General features: G+C 49.8%; 1 protein-coding gene across 10 annotated transcripts in view; it reads right to left on the bottom strand.

Moving 5' to 3' along the window:
• Nucleotides 1–16,319, bottom strand: part of Pde4dip (phosphodiesterase 4D interacting protein) — a 213,693-nt gene that overhangs the window by 18,417 nt on the left and 178,957 nt on the right. For all 10 annotated transcript variants that reach the window (XR_012911416.1, XM_075981819.1, XM_075981818.1 and 7 more), the window contains 10 exons: nt 15,708–16,140; nt 14,701–14,893; nt 13,496–13,612; nt 11,832–12,360; nt 9,645–9,880; nt 8,061–8,112; nt 6,753–6,976; nt 6,003–6,155; nt 3,650–3,838; nt 854–1,105 (listed from right to left, as the gene is read on the bottom strand). Coding sequence is in view for 9 of the 10 variants with exons in the window: in XM_075981819.1 (XP_075837934.1) it covers nt 854–1,105; nt 3,650–3,838; nt 6,003–6,155; nt 6,753–6,976; nt 8,061–8,112; nt 9,645–9,880; nt 11,832–12,360; nt 13,496–13,612; nt 14,701–14,893; nt 15,708–16,140 (2,378 nt within the window). In the remaining variant the exon portion in view is untranslated. The remainder of the gene's footprint in view (nt 1–853; nt 1,106–3,649; nt 3,839–6,002; nt 6,156–6,752; nt 6,977–8,060; nt 8,113–9,644; nt 9,881–11,831; nt 12,361–13,495; nt 13,613–14,700; nt 14,894–15,707; nt 16,141–16,319) is intronic.

Here is a 16,319-nt window from a genome sequence, read left to right as displayed (position 1 = left end):
AGGGAACTCCTCAAGCACAGGATGGCCCCTTGCTAAGGAGAGCCCACAGACCGCCATCCACAGAAAAAAGGGAGCGATGTATCACTTAGAAAGTAACTGACAGTTGGGGCAGTTAAGGGCACTGACTCTTCTTCCAGAAGACCTGGGTTCCATCCCCAGCATCCACATGGCAGCCCACAACTGTCTTTTATTTAATTTTTTTTTAAATTGATTTTTACGGAGCTTTACATTTTTCTCTGCTCCCCTCCTGCCCACAGCTGTCTTAACTTCAGTTCCAGGGGCCCGACACCCACGGCAAAACACCAATGCATATAAAAAAGAAATTAAAAAAAATAACAAAATAACTGACAACCCTAACTGACCTGGCAAGGTGTGCCCACCTCTTGGGTGTGGTTGGGGGTGACCGAGAAGGTCTTACTGTCCTTTCAGCCCCTTTACTCTTACTGATATATGATTTGACAGTTTTCAGCAAAATCCATTCTTTCCCACCCAAAGGAAAGCCCTAAGGTAAAAACTACATGCCCTCAACCTACCTGTCATAGCTAGGGACCAATGTTTGAGGCTTCCCTGCATCACTTTTACTAAGACAGGAATAAGGAGTCCCCTGCATGGCTCTAGGACCCAGAAGAAGTACTCTCCAGTTACAAGCGAACCCTTTCACTTTAGGCTGTCTCTTGGGAATTCAGTTTCCTACTGTGGGAACTGAGCTCCGTCGTGCTATTTGCCCCATGAGCTACACCCCTCCACTTGGTGTGATGGGGTTTTGTGCACAGGACATATTTGAGGGACGGAGAAGTTGTATCCTGTCTATATTTCCCTTCTGAAGAAAGCAAGTCCCAGGTCTGTGTGTTACCTGTGGGTTTGGAGTTCAGCTGGTACAATGAGGAGCCTGAGGACAGGTCCCCAGAGATGCTCCCTTTCTGAGGCCTCATCACGTCCCACTGGCCGCTGCCACCCAGGTAGCTAGGCTCTGGGATTCTGCCCAGCTCTATGATGCCCCTTGCAGGAGAGTGGGGCTGAGCGGGGTTGAGGTAGCGGGAAGAGCTAGCTTCTGGATGGCTGCTCAGCTGTGTAGCTGTGGAGGCAGGAGGAGCCATGCTAACACCTGGACAGAAGGAAACACAAGGGAGAAACGAACGGTATCAGAAGCCAAGAACCATGAGGACACTGAGAGCACTGAGAAGAGAGACTAGCGGTGGACATGGGGGATGTCGGTAACCCAGTTCATCGCAGGGTATGGGTTCGGTGAAAACTCAAAACCTCAAGCCTGACTTCCCCCATCTGCCTTTCCTAGAGTGAGTTGCCGAGAGGCAAAGGATAAAGAGAGATCTGAAATCACTTGGGCATGCAAAGGAAAAGCTCAGGGCACCATTTCTGAGTCCTACTGATAGGTCCTTGTGATAGAACTCAGGAAAGTTCTGGAAGTAGGAGTCATTCCAAAGTTAGGGGTAAAGAATGTGCTGGGCTCTCTGACTGGTCACACCCACAAACGGGAGTATGTATCTGCCTGCATTCGCCATCCCCAGAGCTAAACGTTAGTCAATCTTTGTATGCTGCCTTCAGGGAGACGGGTATAAAATCCAGTTAGATGCTTCCAGATTAAAGAACTCTTTGCTTGGGTTGGGGAAAGTTGTGATTTGAATCCTCCACCTCCCGCCCCAAGATTTGACAAACTACAGTGTGTTATCCAACCTTAAAGAATCATCAAACATGTTCTAAGGAGGATGCTGGGACCTCTTCTGTCCTAGGATGGTACTTTCAGAGACCCTATGTGACCACAGGTGTCTCCTTGCGCCCCTCAAGCAGTGGCAAGCGTTCAGTGAAATCCTGTGCAGCCTGTGTCTGACCTCTCTTGAGGGTGTCTGAAAGGAGGGTCCCTACGCAGAGTTTATATTCCTGCTTCTGTTTTTAAGTCTAGATTAGGGAGCGGGTGCAAAGAGGAGCACAGGACCATAGTTTAGACCATGTGATGGGTTGGTTTCTTCCAATGATTATCAACACGGGGCAAATAGACAGGCAACTTCCTCTAAGCAAACAGGGATGAAGAAACGAGTCCATCAACTCCTCCAAGCCGTTCAGACTCTGAGCGAGGATTAGTATAAGGGCCACTGACCAGCTTTATATTTTCAGTTATAACTGCTTCTCAGATTGGGCTACATGCTAGAATCGCCCATGGAAATGTAGACACACACACACACACACGCACACACACTGTTTTATGCACAGGAGTCTCCTATTCTTTCATGAAGATCTGTTGACAACCATGAAAAGACAAAAGGAAAAGGATAGAGGGAAGGAAATGGAAGCCAAAGAATACCATGCCATTTTGACATGGGGCATGTTTGCTGGTGTCACAACTGTTGATGGAGTTGTTTTAGGTCCTAAGTCCTAGCCCATCCGCGGGTCTCTAAAGAGAATAGGTGTGGAAAATCACCAGAGTGTTTCCACTGGGTCCAACCCACAGCTCAGGCAGCTGGGCAACTGCACCCTAGTACAAAGGTCTGGGGGGACCAGGAGCAGGGCACAGGCTCCCAGTCCATGCCTTTCACGGGGCAATGTCCTGGAGTGTTAGCTGCCTGCTCTAACTTGGTGCCCTGAGTGAGCCTCCGGCAAGACCACAGTCGTGTTAGGTAAGCCCTGTACTGATGTTCAAAGGTTTATTCCCTTAGATTTCAGAGCCCACAGACTCAGCAACTAGATAAATTATCCATTTTCAGGGTTGATTAAAAAGAAGCAGGAGCGGGGGGCCCCTGATCCAAATGCCCTTAGGGGCTTTACAGATAGAAACTCTTGGGCTCTGATCTGTGGTCAGTCAATACTCTAGGTGTGGAGAATCTCTGTTAATCTCTGGCTCACTCAAGTTCTCTTGCAGGCATAGCATGTGACTTCAGGGAAGTTCTCAAACCCTTTCTAGGTGACTCTAAAAATCATTACTACAAAGTCCTTCTGTTTTCCTACCCTAAAGTGATTCTGTGCATAAAGTCTTACAACGAGGCATCCAGTGCATGCACAGCAGACCCTTTCTGCGAGCTCTGCAGTCACATGCGTTTAAACCACCTATGGGCCCAGAGGACAGAATTCACAACAGCTGTTTGTCATGGCCGGTGGTTACGGCTCTATCCATCTACGTGTCCTGTTTCCTGTTTGGGGGGTGCAGAATGAACTTGAACTATAAGGGGGCTCTACCCCGCTCTGCTTCTGAATCTCGACATCATCCTTTGTATCCCAAACTGATGATATTGGGGATCCAATGTCATTTAGAGCAGTCTGCAGCAAGATATGCAGTGACCCCACAAAGCCGTCCATGCACGGGGCCACCCTGCCAGGGCAAAGCATAACTGCTTTATCCCGCCTGCTGTTAACATTTCCCAGACTTCCAGGGGTGCACGCTGCCAGACTGTGCTGTGCCTAACTCTGTTAGCAGTCTGTGAGCACCAGGTCGAAAGTGTCTGAATCCCTCCTGTAGCTGATGGGACACACCCCAGGGACAACAGCAGCCACATTTCAGACAAGAAGCGAGCAAGCTTCCCCTCCATCTGCCACCTGGGACCTGTGCCTAGTCTTCCCTTCACCCCCATCCAGCCAAAGCCATGCAGAGCAGCACTGTGTGGGCCGCCACGCATCAGCACACCAAGGCAGCAGTGCTCACTTCTTTCTCCCAGCTGCTTCTGCAGCATCTGCAGCTCCTGTTGAGCCTCGGCCAAGGACACCGCTGGTGCCTCACAGCAACCGAGAAGGGGAGGGCCAGAGGGCCTGAAAGGCAGGAAGCTGGGTGGAGCTGAGCGCATTGGTGTCTGGGAAAGGCTAGCCGGCTTGGGTGTGCAGTTAAAATGAAAGCCTAGAAATAAAGAGTTAGGGAGAAAGGAGACATTATTAGAGGAAAAAAAGTAAGAGAAGAAACAAGGGAGACAGATCGTTTCCTGATCAGATGGGGGTCTGTCATGTGGCCAGCACTTAATGTGGTATAGGCTAAGCCGGCAAGGCCAAGTGTTATCCCTGAGAAGCAGCCTGGCAGGTATTTATAGCCTCTGCTTAATCCGGAGGCAACTGGCTCCAGAGGCAAGACAGGATGACTATGCTTATTTCCTCAAAGGCCCCGGGATGCTGGTCATAGCGTGTACCCAGCCCAGGCCCCTCTCTCTGAGAAAAGACCATCGACTCATCCAGAACTCCTTTTGTGACTGTGTTAGCAACATCCTGAGGGCGGCAGGCTAGACCAGGTATTACTAGTAGGTACAGTGTGGGACTCTGGATTTCTGAAGCTTGCTCCCACCAAAGCAATGTGTTCATTCACAAGATGAGAAACAGCCAAGGTGGCATGGCTGAGATGGTAGCTTGCAAACCTGTCTGAGAATAATATTGAATATTTTCATTAGCTTAGACGCTAATAACATGGGCTTCATTGAGGCATTTCTAAACGTGTATGTGATATACTTTGATCGTATATTCCCAGGAGGGTACTGTCTTGTTTGTCTTCCTTCCTTTTCCCAGCCCTTTCTTAAAAGGCTCCACCTCCTCTCTTGCATTTTCTTTCCTCCCCCTCCTTTGACAGGATCTTACTATGCAGTGCATACCAGCCCCAAGAGCTAGGTTGGAAGTGTGCACCACCACCTCCATACACACGGACTGTCTTAGTGCATAGTAGTAGAATGATAAGCTCTTTGAATAGGGCCCAGAAGTTTAATTAAAAAGTCTTTTCCCCCAGTGATCCATGTAGTCCATGTGTAGCCAAATCTTTAGAAACACTATGAAAGTCTAGTGTTTTAATCTGTTTCTTTTTTCCAGTGGGGAGAAGGGCAGAAATCAATACTATCCTAAAGAGGATGTCTATTTTTTTTTCTTTCTTTTAGATTTATTTATTATAGATACAGTGTTCTGCCTGCCTGCATGCAGGCCAGAAGAGGGCACCAGATCTCATTAGGGATGGTTGTGAGCCACCATGTGGTTCCTGGGAATTGAACTCAGGACCTTTGGAAGAGCACTCTTAACCTCTGAGCCATCTCTCCAGCCCCTAAAGAGGGTGTCTTATGTGGAACACACGACTACATCTACAATACATCATTGGCCCCGCGGTGCTGATACTGTTTCAGAGTGATACTGCAGACACGCAAACTGCCTAGAGTCCCAGTCCAGGCATCATTTAGGAAGGCGCTATGATGTTAAAAGCCCTGGCCTTAGGCTCTCTTTGAGCTGAAAGCGTTAGGTAGATTGTGGATACTCTGGGTGAGTAGCCCATCCTCCGTGATCTCAGTCCAGCTGCTGCTCACTCAGACCCAGAACTACAGAGTCCAGGCTCAGGTGGGAGAACGATTGGGAAGGGTGAAGGTGGTATAGGACCGTGCTCTGGGGGAATCAGACCTCATCACACACTCCATGGAGGTAGCCAGCCATAGAGAACGGCAGGGAGTGGGGACTGACCTTTCTCTGCCGTCTCGGAAGCAGAACTGTGAGTGATCAATGAACTACTTCCAGCTATGCTGAGACATGAAAGCTAGTGCCCCCCTCTCACTGTCTCTAGGACATGCGCCGTGTCCGTACTCTGGACTCCTAACCCATCATAAATCCACCGACGGCAATACAAAAGAAACAGCACTTAGTTATGACGTTAGCTGTATCACAAATGCGGAAAGGCGTTGTACCAGATAAGTAGGCAGCATGAATAGGATTAACAGATGTGAGTTTCCTTCTGTTCTTTGCTACTGTAATCCTATAAAAATGTGTGCCTGTTTTCTCCAGGATGAGTTAGAGAAAGAAATGAAGATACTTATTAAAAAGGGTTAGTCGACTCCTAGTCAAAACCAGTTCATAGATCAAGGCTGATTACAGATTTCTTGTTTTCTAATTTTTAAAAATCACATACAGATGCTGAACGAGACTAGCCTCCCGATTTGCCTAGAATGGAACGGATTTAGGCTTCTACCAGTTTCCACCCTTGTCCCTGGAGGAAAACCAAGCCGGCTGCTGGGAGAGCTGGATCTACTGCCCCACTGGCCGTTGCATACCTGGATGGGCCTGGCTGGCCTCCTTGAGGGGATTCTGGGGAGTTGGCAAGCTGATGGGGCTGTTGCTGGACTCGACCTTGAGCCCCTGAGATGCACTGGATGCTGATGGTTTGGAAGACAACACAGCGGAATGACTCGAATGATGGATGGACTCTACAAAACCCGTGAATGAGAGAAAATGTTTGGTGTTCTACGGAGAACGGGAACCCAGGCCTTATATCATCCGGGAGTACCAGGGCCAGAGGCTGGCTGTTGTGAAACGCCCTAAGGATAAGGGTCATTTGCATTGTGCATTTTCTCACTTTTAGGTAGCTCCTTCAGTAAGGGAACCACCTTTGGGGCGACAGAGGGAGTTGAGAACCTGGAAACCCTGAAGTTGCCCCCCTGGCAGCATCCGTGAAAGCCCACAGATTCTCAGGGGCCACTATGCAGAAACTGCAAGGACTTGAGGTGGTTTTACCTTAAGGAAGGAGGCCCCTCAGATGATTCCGTGAGCAGTAAAGGCGGGCTACCGGCTTCTCACTCAGGATTATACGTCATCATGTACATGATGGCAGAACTCAGAGTGGCAGAATTACTTACAAAGCCAGTGACAGAGCAAGGATCTACCCCATGGGAGCCTGTGCTTGGCACTTGGTCCCAGAGCCATGTTCCATTCAGCCTGATACACAGAGCGGATTATAAGGCCTGGATCCCGAGGTCTCCTCTCCGTCTAGACACAGAAGTTGCCACTCCGATAGTGGAGGCTACCTGAGTGACCAGGCGAGGGCTTCTTGTCCTCATAGTGTGTGTACTCGCTGGCTACATCCATGTCGGAGCAGGATTCGATCTCGTCAGACAGGAAGGAGGTGCTGCTGGCAGAGCGCTGGGAGTCGGAGAGGGTGTGACTGCTGCGGGGTGAGAGGGACCGGGTGTCCAGCTTGGCCTGTAGGACTTCAATGACTTTCTCCTTCTCCTGGAGCTCCCTGCTGAGCCTGGAGGAAAGAGGAGCAGGCCACGGGTGAAACCAAGGTCACCAAGACCAGCTAGTCTTCTCTAGAGCCCATGGGAGACCCGTGTCAGCCACGGGCGCCATTCTGTAGAGAATAGGAAAGGAACGCATTTCTGACTGGGTACGTGTGGTGTATATGGATAGATAGCAGTAGCCACACAGTGCCCAGGCCACGTGCCGGCATCAGCAGAGGCACGGCCAGACCTTGAATGCGCGACTGCTTAATAGGTGGTCCCTAAAACACGGGCAGTCTGAGGACTATTAGCATCTCCGACAAGTATAAAAATTAAAAGGAAGTCTCCGAAAATGTGGAGTGAACATTGTCTCGACATTTGAAAGTTGGATAAGTGGCATCATCTTGGTTCGCGTGTAGGCCTTCCATGTGTCTGTGAGATGAGAAACAAGACCAAAAAGAACCCCAGACACCACGGCCTTCACCACAGATATTCTGAGAAGTGCTGTCGTGATCTGGGTGTAAACAGGAGGCAAAGAGCTCAAACCAGTGGCCACAAAAGACCCGAGTCAGTGTCTTCCAGAGCAGGACCATCTGAATGTTTGCCCTAAGGCAACACTGTTGCCTTCCTGGGACCAACAAATGACCCCGAGTCAGCCTCTTTGAATCAGTCTCTTCCTGAGCATTACCAATTGAATGTTTCCCTAAGGCTACAACTGTTGCCTTCCTGGGACCCACACCATCTCTGCCCCTTTCTCTACACACTGTCACAGAATTCTTTCTCCAAGGAAATAAAGTGACTGACTACTGAGTTAGCTGCCAATAAAGCACAGGGCAGGCCAGCCTAGCAGGAAGTTCATGGGGCAGGAGGCGTAGGCAAGGGGAAAGGCTCTTGAGACACACATAGCTCATCCATGAGTCAGACTGCTTCTAGCTTACCACGCCTGAGGCATTACTGTGGCAATAAAATTATATCAAAAGAAAAGAACGAATTTGGAGAAAACAGTAAGTGTTCAATGAACAAATGAACTAATCTCATTCAGTTTCCCGTCCTGGTCTGTGTGCTCAGGACCACCCTGCCCGGGTTCCTCTACCAGATTGTCTTCTGAATTACCTGAGGGCCAGCGGCTCAAGCCCAGCTTCTTCTTTCTCACTCTTATGATCCTCTGAAAATCAAGTTTAGAGAGTGACAGAAGTTAAACAGGTCGCAGATGTGCATAGAAAACACAGGTTCCACTAGGGCATGGAATAGTGATTATGCCACACATAAGTTAGGAAGATTATTATTTTTCTTTTGTTTATTGATTTTATTGAGCTCTACATTTTCCTCTGCTCCCCTCCCTGCTTCTCCCCTCCCCTTCAACCCTCTCCCATGGTCCCCATGCTCCCAATTTACTCAGGAGATCTTGTCTTTTTCTATAGGAAGATTATTTTTGAGTGCTCAAATTATGTATGTGTGTGTGCAGGCGTGTGCGTATGTGTGTGTGTGTACACGTGTGTGCACGTGTGCACACTTGCAGAGGCCAGGGGGCAACCTTGGTATTATTATTATTATTATTATTGTTGTTGTTGTTTTTCAAGACAGGGTTACTCTGTAGCTTTGGAGCCTTTCCTGGAACTTGCTTTTGTAAACCAGGCTGGTCTTGAACTCACAGAGATCCACCTGCTTCTGCCTCCCAGTGCTGGATTAAAGGCGTAACCTTGGTATTATTGCTCAGAGGAACCACCCACCATTTTCTTCCATGTTTTCTGAGACAGTCTCTCACTGAACTGGGACTCACTAGCTAAGCCAGGCTGTCTGGTCAGCAAGCCCAGGAGACCCGTCTGTCTCTGGCTCCTCAGGGCTATGATTACAAGTGTGTGTGTTACCATATGCCGGTTTGCATATGTAGATTCTGGGGACTGAACTCACGTCTTCTTGCTTGCACGGCAAGCACTTACAGACGGAGCTCCTTCTTCAGCCGTGGACTATGTCTTTCTTATCATTATAAATTAACCATACAAAACAAAGGGTGTCATGGTGAGCTGGCCACAGACGTACATGAGATCCTTTGATCATAAAGTCCTCTGTGGCTTACACTTATCCTCACCTCTCCTGCTGGGCCCCCTCCTGTACCCCAGAAACTGGTCTCCTGCTTCCATGCTCCTTGTTATTATAACATCTTGGTTGTCTCCTGACTCCACTCGTGGGTGAACACCTGTGATAATCCTTAGAGAGGCAAGCAGGCAGCTCACCGAAGCTCGCCAGGGAGACTACCCCTGACCTGGCTCACAGCCATGCCTTCATATGCCCAAATTGGGGCTAAAGACCGAAATATATTTTATCTGACTGGTCACCAGACCCATCCCCATCTCTTCTCTGTAATACTCCAGCCTCCACATTCGGTGGCAGCCTGGCTTCTACACACACAGCCGTGCGACCACCGACTCTTACATATCAACCTTCTTGTGTATCTGAGATGACAAGTCCCTTTTCCGGTAGGTGGACCCAAATTCATAATTTTGCACATTGGCCTCTTGAGTCTGGGTACTATAGGAGCTGTAATGGCTATAATGGCTGAGCCTGATGCTGCTCGTGGGAGTCCTAATTCAGAAATGACCCTCGAGACAGGAAGGACCCTGGATACTGGGACAGAACATCCTGCTGTGGGGGACTGGTAGCCACCCGAGCCTAGGACCGTGCCAGTGGCCAACTTACTGGTGCTGAGTTTGCTGGTGAGTCTCTCCGTCAGCTGGCCCCCTTGGGCAAGCTGCTCCCTGAAACTCTGGCCCAGGTAGTAGTCAATGTCGTTGCTCCTGAGGAGCTCCTCAAAGGACTTTACTGTATCCTTGGCGTGTTGGGTCAGAAGATAACAAATACCCCGTCCTTCTCGGATTTTTTGACGCAGATATGACAGTTCTCGGGCCTGATCCTGGATCAACGAATCGTATTTTCTAGTGCAGGAAAGAGAGGGGAAAGGGAGGATGAGGAAAGAGCAAGTGCTGAGTTACGGGGCTTCCTGAGAGAAACCGCTGTGCGACCACACCTAAGCACCCCCTGCCTCAGGAGTCATATGATCCATGCTGAGAAGCTACGGCACCAAAACGTTTAGGAGGCCGCTGCTCTCAACTCTTCTAGAACGTTCGTCATATTCAAAACTAAACCGTAAGTTCTGTGAGAGTAAATAAAATCCCACATTTTACATCCCATACAGCTCTAGTATAGTGTGGACACACAGTAGATACTCTATAAATACTTAGAAATTTTAAATCCTAAGCCTACGATATATAGGACTTTCTCTATCTCGTACATCAAATACTGTCCGATGCACGAATTTCTTCTATGCTCTGATCTGTGGCAGATGGCCTTTTGTAAACATAGTAGTTAGCGTCTCCCATGTCATATGCTCTCCCACGTCATATGCTCTCCCACGTCATATGCTCTCCCGTGTCATATGCTCTCCCACGTCATATGCTCTCCCGTGTCATATGCTCTCCCCTGTTATCTGCTCTCCCACGTCATATGTTCTCCCGTGTCATATGCTCTCCCACATCATATGCTCTCCCATGTCATATGCTCTCCTGTGTCATATGCTCTCCCACGTCATATGCTCTCCCATATCATATGTTCTCCCGTGTCATATGCTCTCCCACGTCATATGCTCTCCCGTGTCATATGTTCTCCCGTGTCATATGCTCTCCCGTGTCATATGCTCTCCCATGTCATATGCTCTCCCACGTCATATGCTCTCCCATGTCATATGCTCTCCCGTGTCATATGTTCTCCCGTGTCATATGTTCTCCCACGTCATACGCTCTCCCGTGTCATATGTTCTCCCATGTCATATGTTCTCCCACATCATACGCTCTCCCGTGTCATATGTTCTCCCATGTCATATGTTCTCCCACGTCATACGCTCTCCCGTGTCATATGTTCTCCCATGTCATATGTTCTCCCACGTCATATGCTCTCCTGCAGCACAGCTCTGCCAGTCCTCCATCAGCGAGAAAGGTTTATCCTCTGCATGACTGAGTCTGGAAGACTCTGTGACCATGCTAACCTCCATAACACAATGGGAGCATCCCGGTGCCCAGTTAAGGAGTAGTTCTTAGCTGCCTGGCGAGCTCTAGTGCTGGTCCCCGTGGAAGCAACACTGCCAAAGACTATCACATCATGAGAAACCAAAGTCAAAGGAGACGTCCTCAAGGACAAAGCCACATGGAGAAAGGGAGAAGCCAGGAGCCGAGGCATGGGTTAAAAAAGGTCCTTTCAGATCACCCTGGCCACAGATTCCACCTGACAGCAGCTACGTGGAAGAGCCAGCTGAACTGGGTCAGCTTAGAGGACCACGAGAGGTGGATGGGTCTCTATGTCTTAGACTGGCTCGCTACTTAGCAGTAGAATCAGGACAGAGGCTGGGATGTATGTTCATGCACTATTTTCAGCATAAAGTATTGGTAATCGTGATCATTAAAAATGGCACCGAGAGCTTAATCTCTGCCAGATACCAGAAGCACATGTAATAGTTCAATTACGTCCAGTAACTGTCCTTGAGATAGGGTCTCTCTTACCTTCCTTTATAGGTAAGCAAATAGATGGGGGGAGGCTAAAGAGTTTGTCGAGCTCACAGGTTGCAGAGCTGGGACTTCTAGTCAGGTGTCTGAGACGAGTTTTACCTGTACTGCTTTAACTGTCATGTTTTTAACATCTGTGACGGGACGTCCCAGAGATCTGCCGCCACCACCGATGTGTTGCTGCTTGTCCCTGTGTCTTCCCTCAGCTCAGCCACTATTTAGCTAAGTGTCTTTCTCATCCCCTGACCTCATTCTTTCTTACAATGGCCAGGGTTGCTGTTCCAAGCACAGACATCAATCAAGTGGGGGCCCCAAACGGTCCCCCCCTTACCCAGGCCACGAGGCAGACCTCAGCTCCTCGGCCAGCTTCCCCTCTAGTCCAGTTTTGGGGAGCTGGGCCTCCAGCTGGGATACTCTCTGGACGAGACTCTCCAGATCCTTTTTGGCCTGGAGCCCTGGAGGGTAAAAAGCCCCTGTGCCATCAGACAGCCACCCTTCATCGTCATCGGTGGCACTGTGAGGTGAAGAGCCCTCGAGGGTTGCCACGGTTCTCAGCTTCCGGGGTCTCTCCAGACTGGATGAGTAATCACTTGTAGCGGAGAGGGACCGGACCCGGCTCCTGAGGTTCTGGATGACCTTGTTGGCATTCTGGAGCTGGGCTTTCAGATCTCTGATGTCCTTTCTCAGGACAGAGCTGTCGTCCGAATTTCCATGTGCCTGGAACTCCTCCTGCCTCCCCGGTTTGTTCTCCAGAGGCTTCTTCGCAGGTGGGCTGACCAGGACAGGGTCCAAGTACCCCTGATCCGAGCATAGCCCCTCCATGAGCACCATGGGCCTCAGACTATTGTGCTCCTCACACTCTGAAAAGACAAAGACATCTTCCTGAAGAAAACCTGGAGCCCTCTGCATCTGTGTGACAGTTGTATAGCTTGGTCTTTTGTGGGACCACCAGGACCTGTCCCCAGTGCATGAGCGGCTCTTTGGAACCTACTCCCTATGGTGGGATGTCTCGCCCAGCCTTGATGCAGGGAAGAGGGCCTTGGCCTCAACTTGATATGCCACATTTTGTTGATTCCCAAGGGAGACCTTACCCCATCTGACTGGAGATGGAGGAGAGGAGGATGGGGTGGTGGGTTAAAAGGGAGGTAGAGAGAAGAAATGGGAGGAGAAGGGGGAGGGAAACTGTGGTTGATATGTAAAATAAAATAAAGAAAAGAAACTTAAAAACTATTGGGTCCGAAAAGCAGGGCCTAGGAGAACAAGATCTCCAAACAAATCAATGTATTATCACAGCTGTGCCAGGGAGGTGGCAGCCGGCGTGACAGCCATAGTCACCAGTTTACCAGTAAAATGTTGGCCTGAGTATTGTACTAGAATTTATTCATTTCACTGATATGAGTAGCCAGTGAGTTGGAGAGTTGCTTTATTGCTCGTTTAGCAGATAAGGAAACCGAGGCACAGAGAAGAAGAAGATTCGCACTAAGCAGTCCGGAATTTGGATCACCGTCCCTAACAGCCCCACTATACTGCCTCAGCTTCAAATCTGTAGAAATCCTGTGGTACCCAACAGTCCTTTGTGAATACGAAATAAAAAGTTTTATTCTAAACTTACAGTTTAGGTATACATAACTCTCACAGATCTCTTCCCTCATAAAAAGGCCTAGGTAGCTGGGTAGTGGTGGTGCTCACTTTTAATCCCAGCACTCGGAAGGCAGAGGCAGGTAGATCTCTGTGAGTTCGAGGCCAGCCTGGTCTACAAGAGCTAGTTCCAGGACAGGCTCCAAAAAGCTACAGAGAAACCCTCTCTCAGGGGGAAAATAAATAAAAGGCCAAGGTATTTTCCATAATAGTTCCTGTCCATCTCTGGTCCTGAGTCTCCTGCAGTCCCAATTCCCCTGCGCCACTACTCATCATGGGTGGGAGCGGCTTAAGTCATCTGAAGGCAGCGTATGACTCCAGGGAGAGAGGATGGGTCTCCACACACCGTGTGCTTACCGGGGCTGGTGGTCTCGTCACGTTCTGCTTCGTTCTCGCTCCGGCCACAAGTCTCATAGCCCAGGTCTTGAAGGTCCACCTGGATTTGCTTGCTGTCCTGTTTCACCAGGGAGTCACCTGTGTTCGGGAAGACACAGTGGCTGTCCCAGAATATCCGGACATCCCACATGCTCCCTCAACCTTAGTGGCACAAACCTTGGCTTTTAAGGCCAAGAAGTCAGAGCCAGGCTGGGGGAAAAGGCTTTCTTGGACCCCGATGGGAGAAGACAAAGCCTGCCATAGGTAGCAGGCATCCTCCCCACCAGGGTGAGGCCATGGTTGCTATGGAGAAGCTCTCTTCTGAAAACTGAGGCTTAGTTGAGACTAGACATGGGCAAGTCAGGAATTGCGTGTACCACGTCAGGGAGCTCCCAGCGAAATCATTAGGTCTTATATGTACAAAATCTTAGCGTCAATGGAGCTGACGTGATTAAGAGTCTCGAGACATCTAGCCCTGCCCTGTCCAATAAGGTAGCTCTTATTTACCTGTGGTGCCTCTTTATCAAATGAACCAAAATTCAACTTTCTAAGTTCATGTGCCCGATATCTATGTGAATAAGGAGCACCCCTACCAATGCAGCAACTCCCTTAGATAGCGCTGATTCTAGAGCGACAGCAACGATGGGATTTTGAAGAACGGAGGAAAGGGAAAACCCATCGTGTAGAGAGCCAAGTCAGCTTACTGACGGCCCTGGAAATCAGCAAGCCCAGATATCAGTCTGCTTCAGTCCTTTATTTTCACCCTAGCTGTAAAGATGTGTTTGTTTTTATTTTACATGTAATGAATGCTTTGCCTGTGTGTATGTATGTGCACCGTGTGCATGCCTGGTACCCTCGGGGGCCAGAAGAGAGTGTTGGACACCCTGAACTGTAGAGGGTGTCTCGGAGGCTGGGGAGACACCTTGTGTGTTCTTGGAACCAAACCGGGGTCTTCTGCGAGAGCAGCAAGTGCTCTTAAGCACGGAGTCCCCTCCAGCCCCTCCACTGTAACTCTGAAACCTTTCCTTCCTTTATTTTACATCCATCTACAGATGGGAGTAAAATGTTTACACATAGGTCTAAGACTAAAGTCATGGTTTATAGGTGGGGCAGAAAGATAACAGCTGAGAAACAGGTGACTTCATGGGGAGAGGACACTTTGATGACCACGAGCTGGAGACACTCACTGAGGATGGTCCTGTACTTCTCCAGCTGGTTTGCCTGGGCAAACACGGTGGCCTCTGAGATGAGTAGCTTCTCCTGCAGGTCTTGATATCTCTGTCTGCACTGGGCCAGCTGGGAACGCAGGTGCTTGGTGGACCCCGGGAGGCTAAATTCTGCCTGGTGTCCAGAGTCTTGGGCCCGGGGCTTGTTCTCCAGCTGTGAAAGAATCATCACAAGGATCAGGACACTCTGAGGTTACCCTCCAGGTGGTGCCAGCCCCCTCTCTGTCGGAACGCTGTGGGCTGCGTGGATTACGTGTTTGCCGCGGCAGTTCTCATGCCGATTGGCAGTGCTCTGCTTTCCGGCAGCTTCTGGAGAGGAGGGAGAATGCTATATTTATCTTTCTCTCTGCAGTATTGTAGCACACTGCCAGACAAGTCTCTCGAGCAGCCCGCAGTAAACATTTACTCAATCGCTTAAAAGGAAGAAGTGGAAATCTCCACCCCACCCTCTCTACATTCCTGTCCCAGGGGCTCTTCTCAGAAGCCTCTGGATCCTCCACTTCACGGAATCTAAGGCAAAGCTCCTTCCCTCAGCAGGGAATCAGTGACCTCTCAGGAGGCCGTGACACAGACACTTCGGGAACCTCTGAGGGAGCAGCAGTTCTAAGAAGATTGCATTGCACACCATTTTTCCTGGACTCTGTCAAGACCAGAGCATCCCGATAGAATCGCATCTCCATCCAATAAAAGATCACTGTGTCCGAACACTCTGCCCCACATGCCAAGCACCCGGAGAGAAGACATCAGTTCACAGCCCACTGCCGGCACAGTGTGTAGCTTGGAATTAAATGCTCAGAAACACCGGTTCAATGGTGGGGAACCCTGAATGAATGCCTCTGATTACAGCATCTTGCTTGGAGCATCAGGGCATCCACCCTCAGTACACAAAGCAGGCCAGTGTAACATAAAAACTGAACCCCCCAGCAGCCCTTCTTTGAGTTTCTCGCCTCGCCCCTGCCCTCACTTACTTGCTGGGCCTCCACTGAGATGGCTGCCTCAAGATTGAGGCTCTGAGGTCTGGGGCCTGGCCTTGTGGTCATGTTCTCCGGCTCTTGGTGCTGATGCATCCCAGGGGAAGGCAGGCCCATGTTCATTCTGTCGACCTCCTTGGCCAGGCGCACAAGGAGCTCTGGTGTCACTTTGTTGTGCCCTTCCGAGCTGCTCAGGACCAGCTGCTCTTTGAGGAGGTTGATGATGTTGTAGGCGCTCTTCAGTTTTCCCTGGACTTTCCTGAACTCAGCCTGAAGGCTGCTCTCATCCAGACCCCCTTTGGCGGCCACAGTCTCCACCATCGCCTCGCCCTTCTCCTTGTCTTCCTCGACCTCCCATCCATCAGACATGACTTCTCCCATCTGCTCTTTCAGCTCTGCATTCTCAAGGCAGAGGCTCAGCATGGTGTTCCTGTAAAGAACGTAGAATGAGTGGCTAGGTTTGGCCGGGTTTATAGTTCTTCAAAGACCTTTTCATCCACGTCTTAACTCGCGATAGACTCGGAAATCACACGTGACTCTCAGAGACCTATAACAAGCGTCATGCATGCATGAGAAGTCCCAGCGGGGGAGTGTGGCAGAATGGCCTCA

The sequence above is a fragment of the Microtus pennsylvanicus genome, chromosome 7 (genome assembly GCF_037038515.1).
Source record: "Microtus pennsylvanicus isolate mMicPen1 chromosome 7, mMicPen1.hap1, whole genome shotgun sequence".
In the NCBI taxonomy this organism is placed as follows: domain Eukaryota; kingdom Metazoa; phylum Chordata; class Mammalia; order Rodentia; family Cricetidae; genus Microtus; species Microtus pennsylvanicus.
Note: the sequence above shows the minus strand (reverse complement) of the source record. Positions and strands in the feature narration are given on the sequence as shown.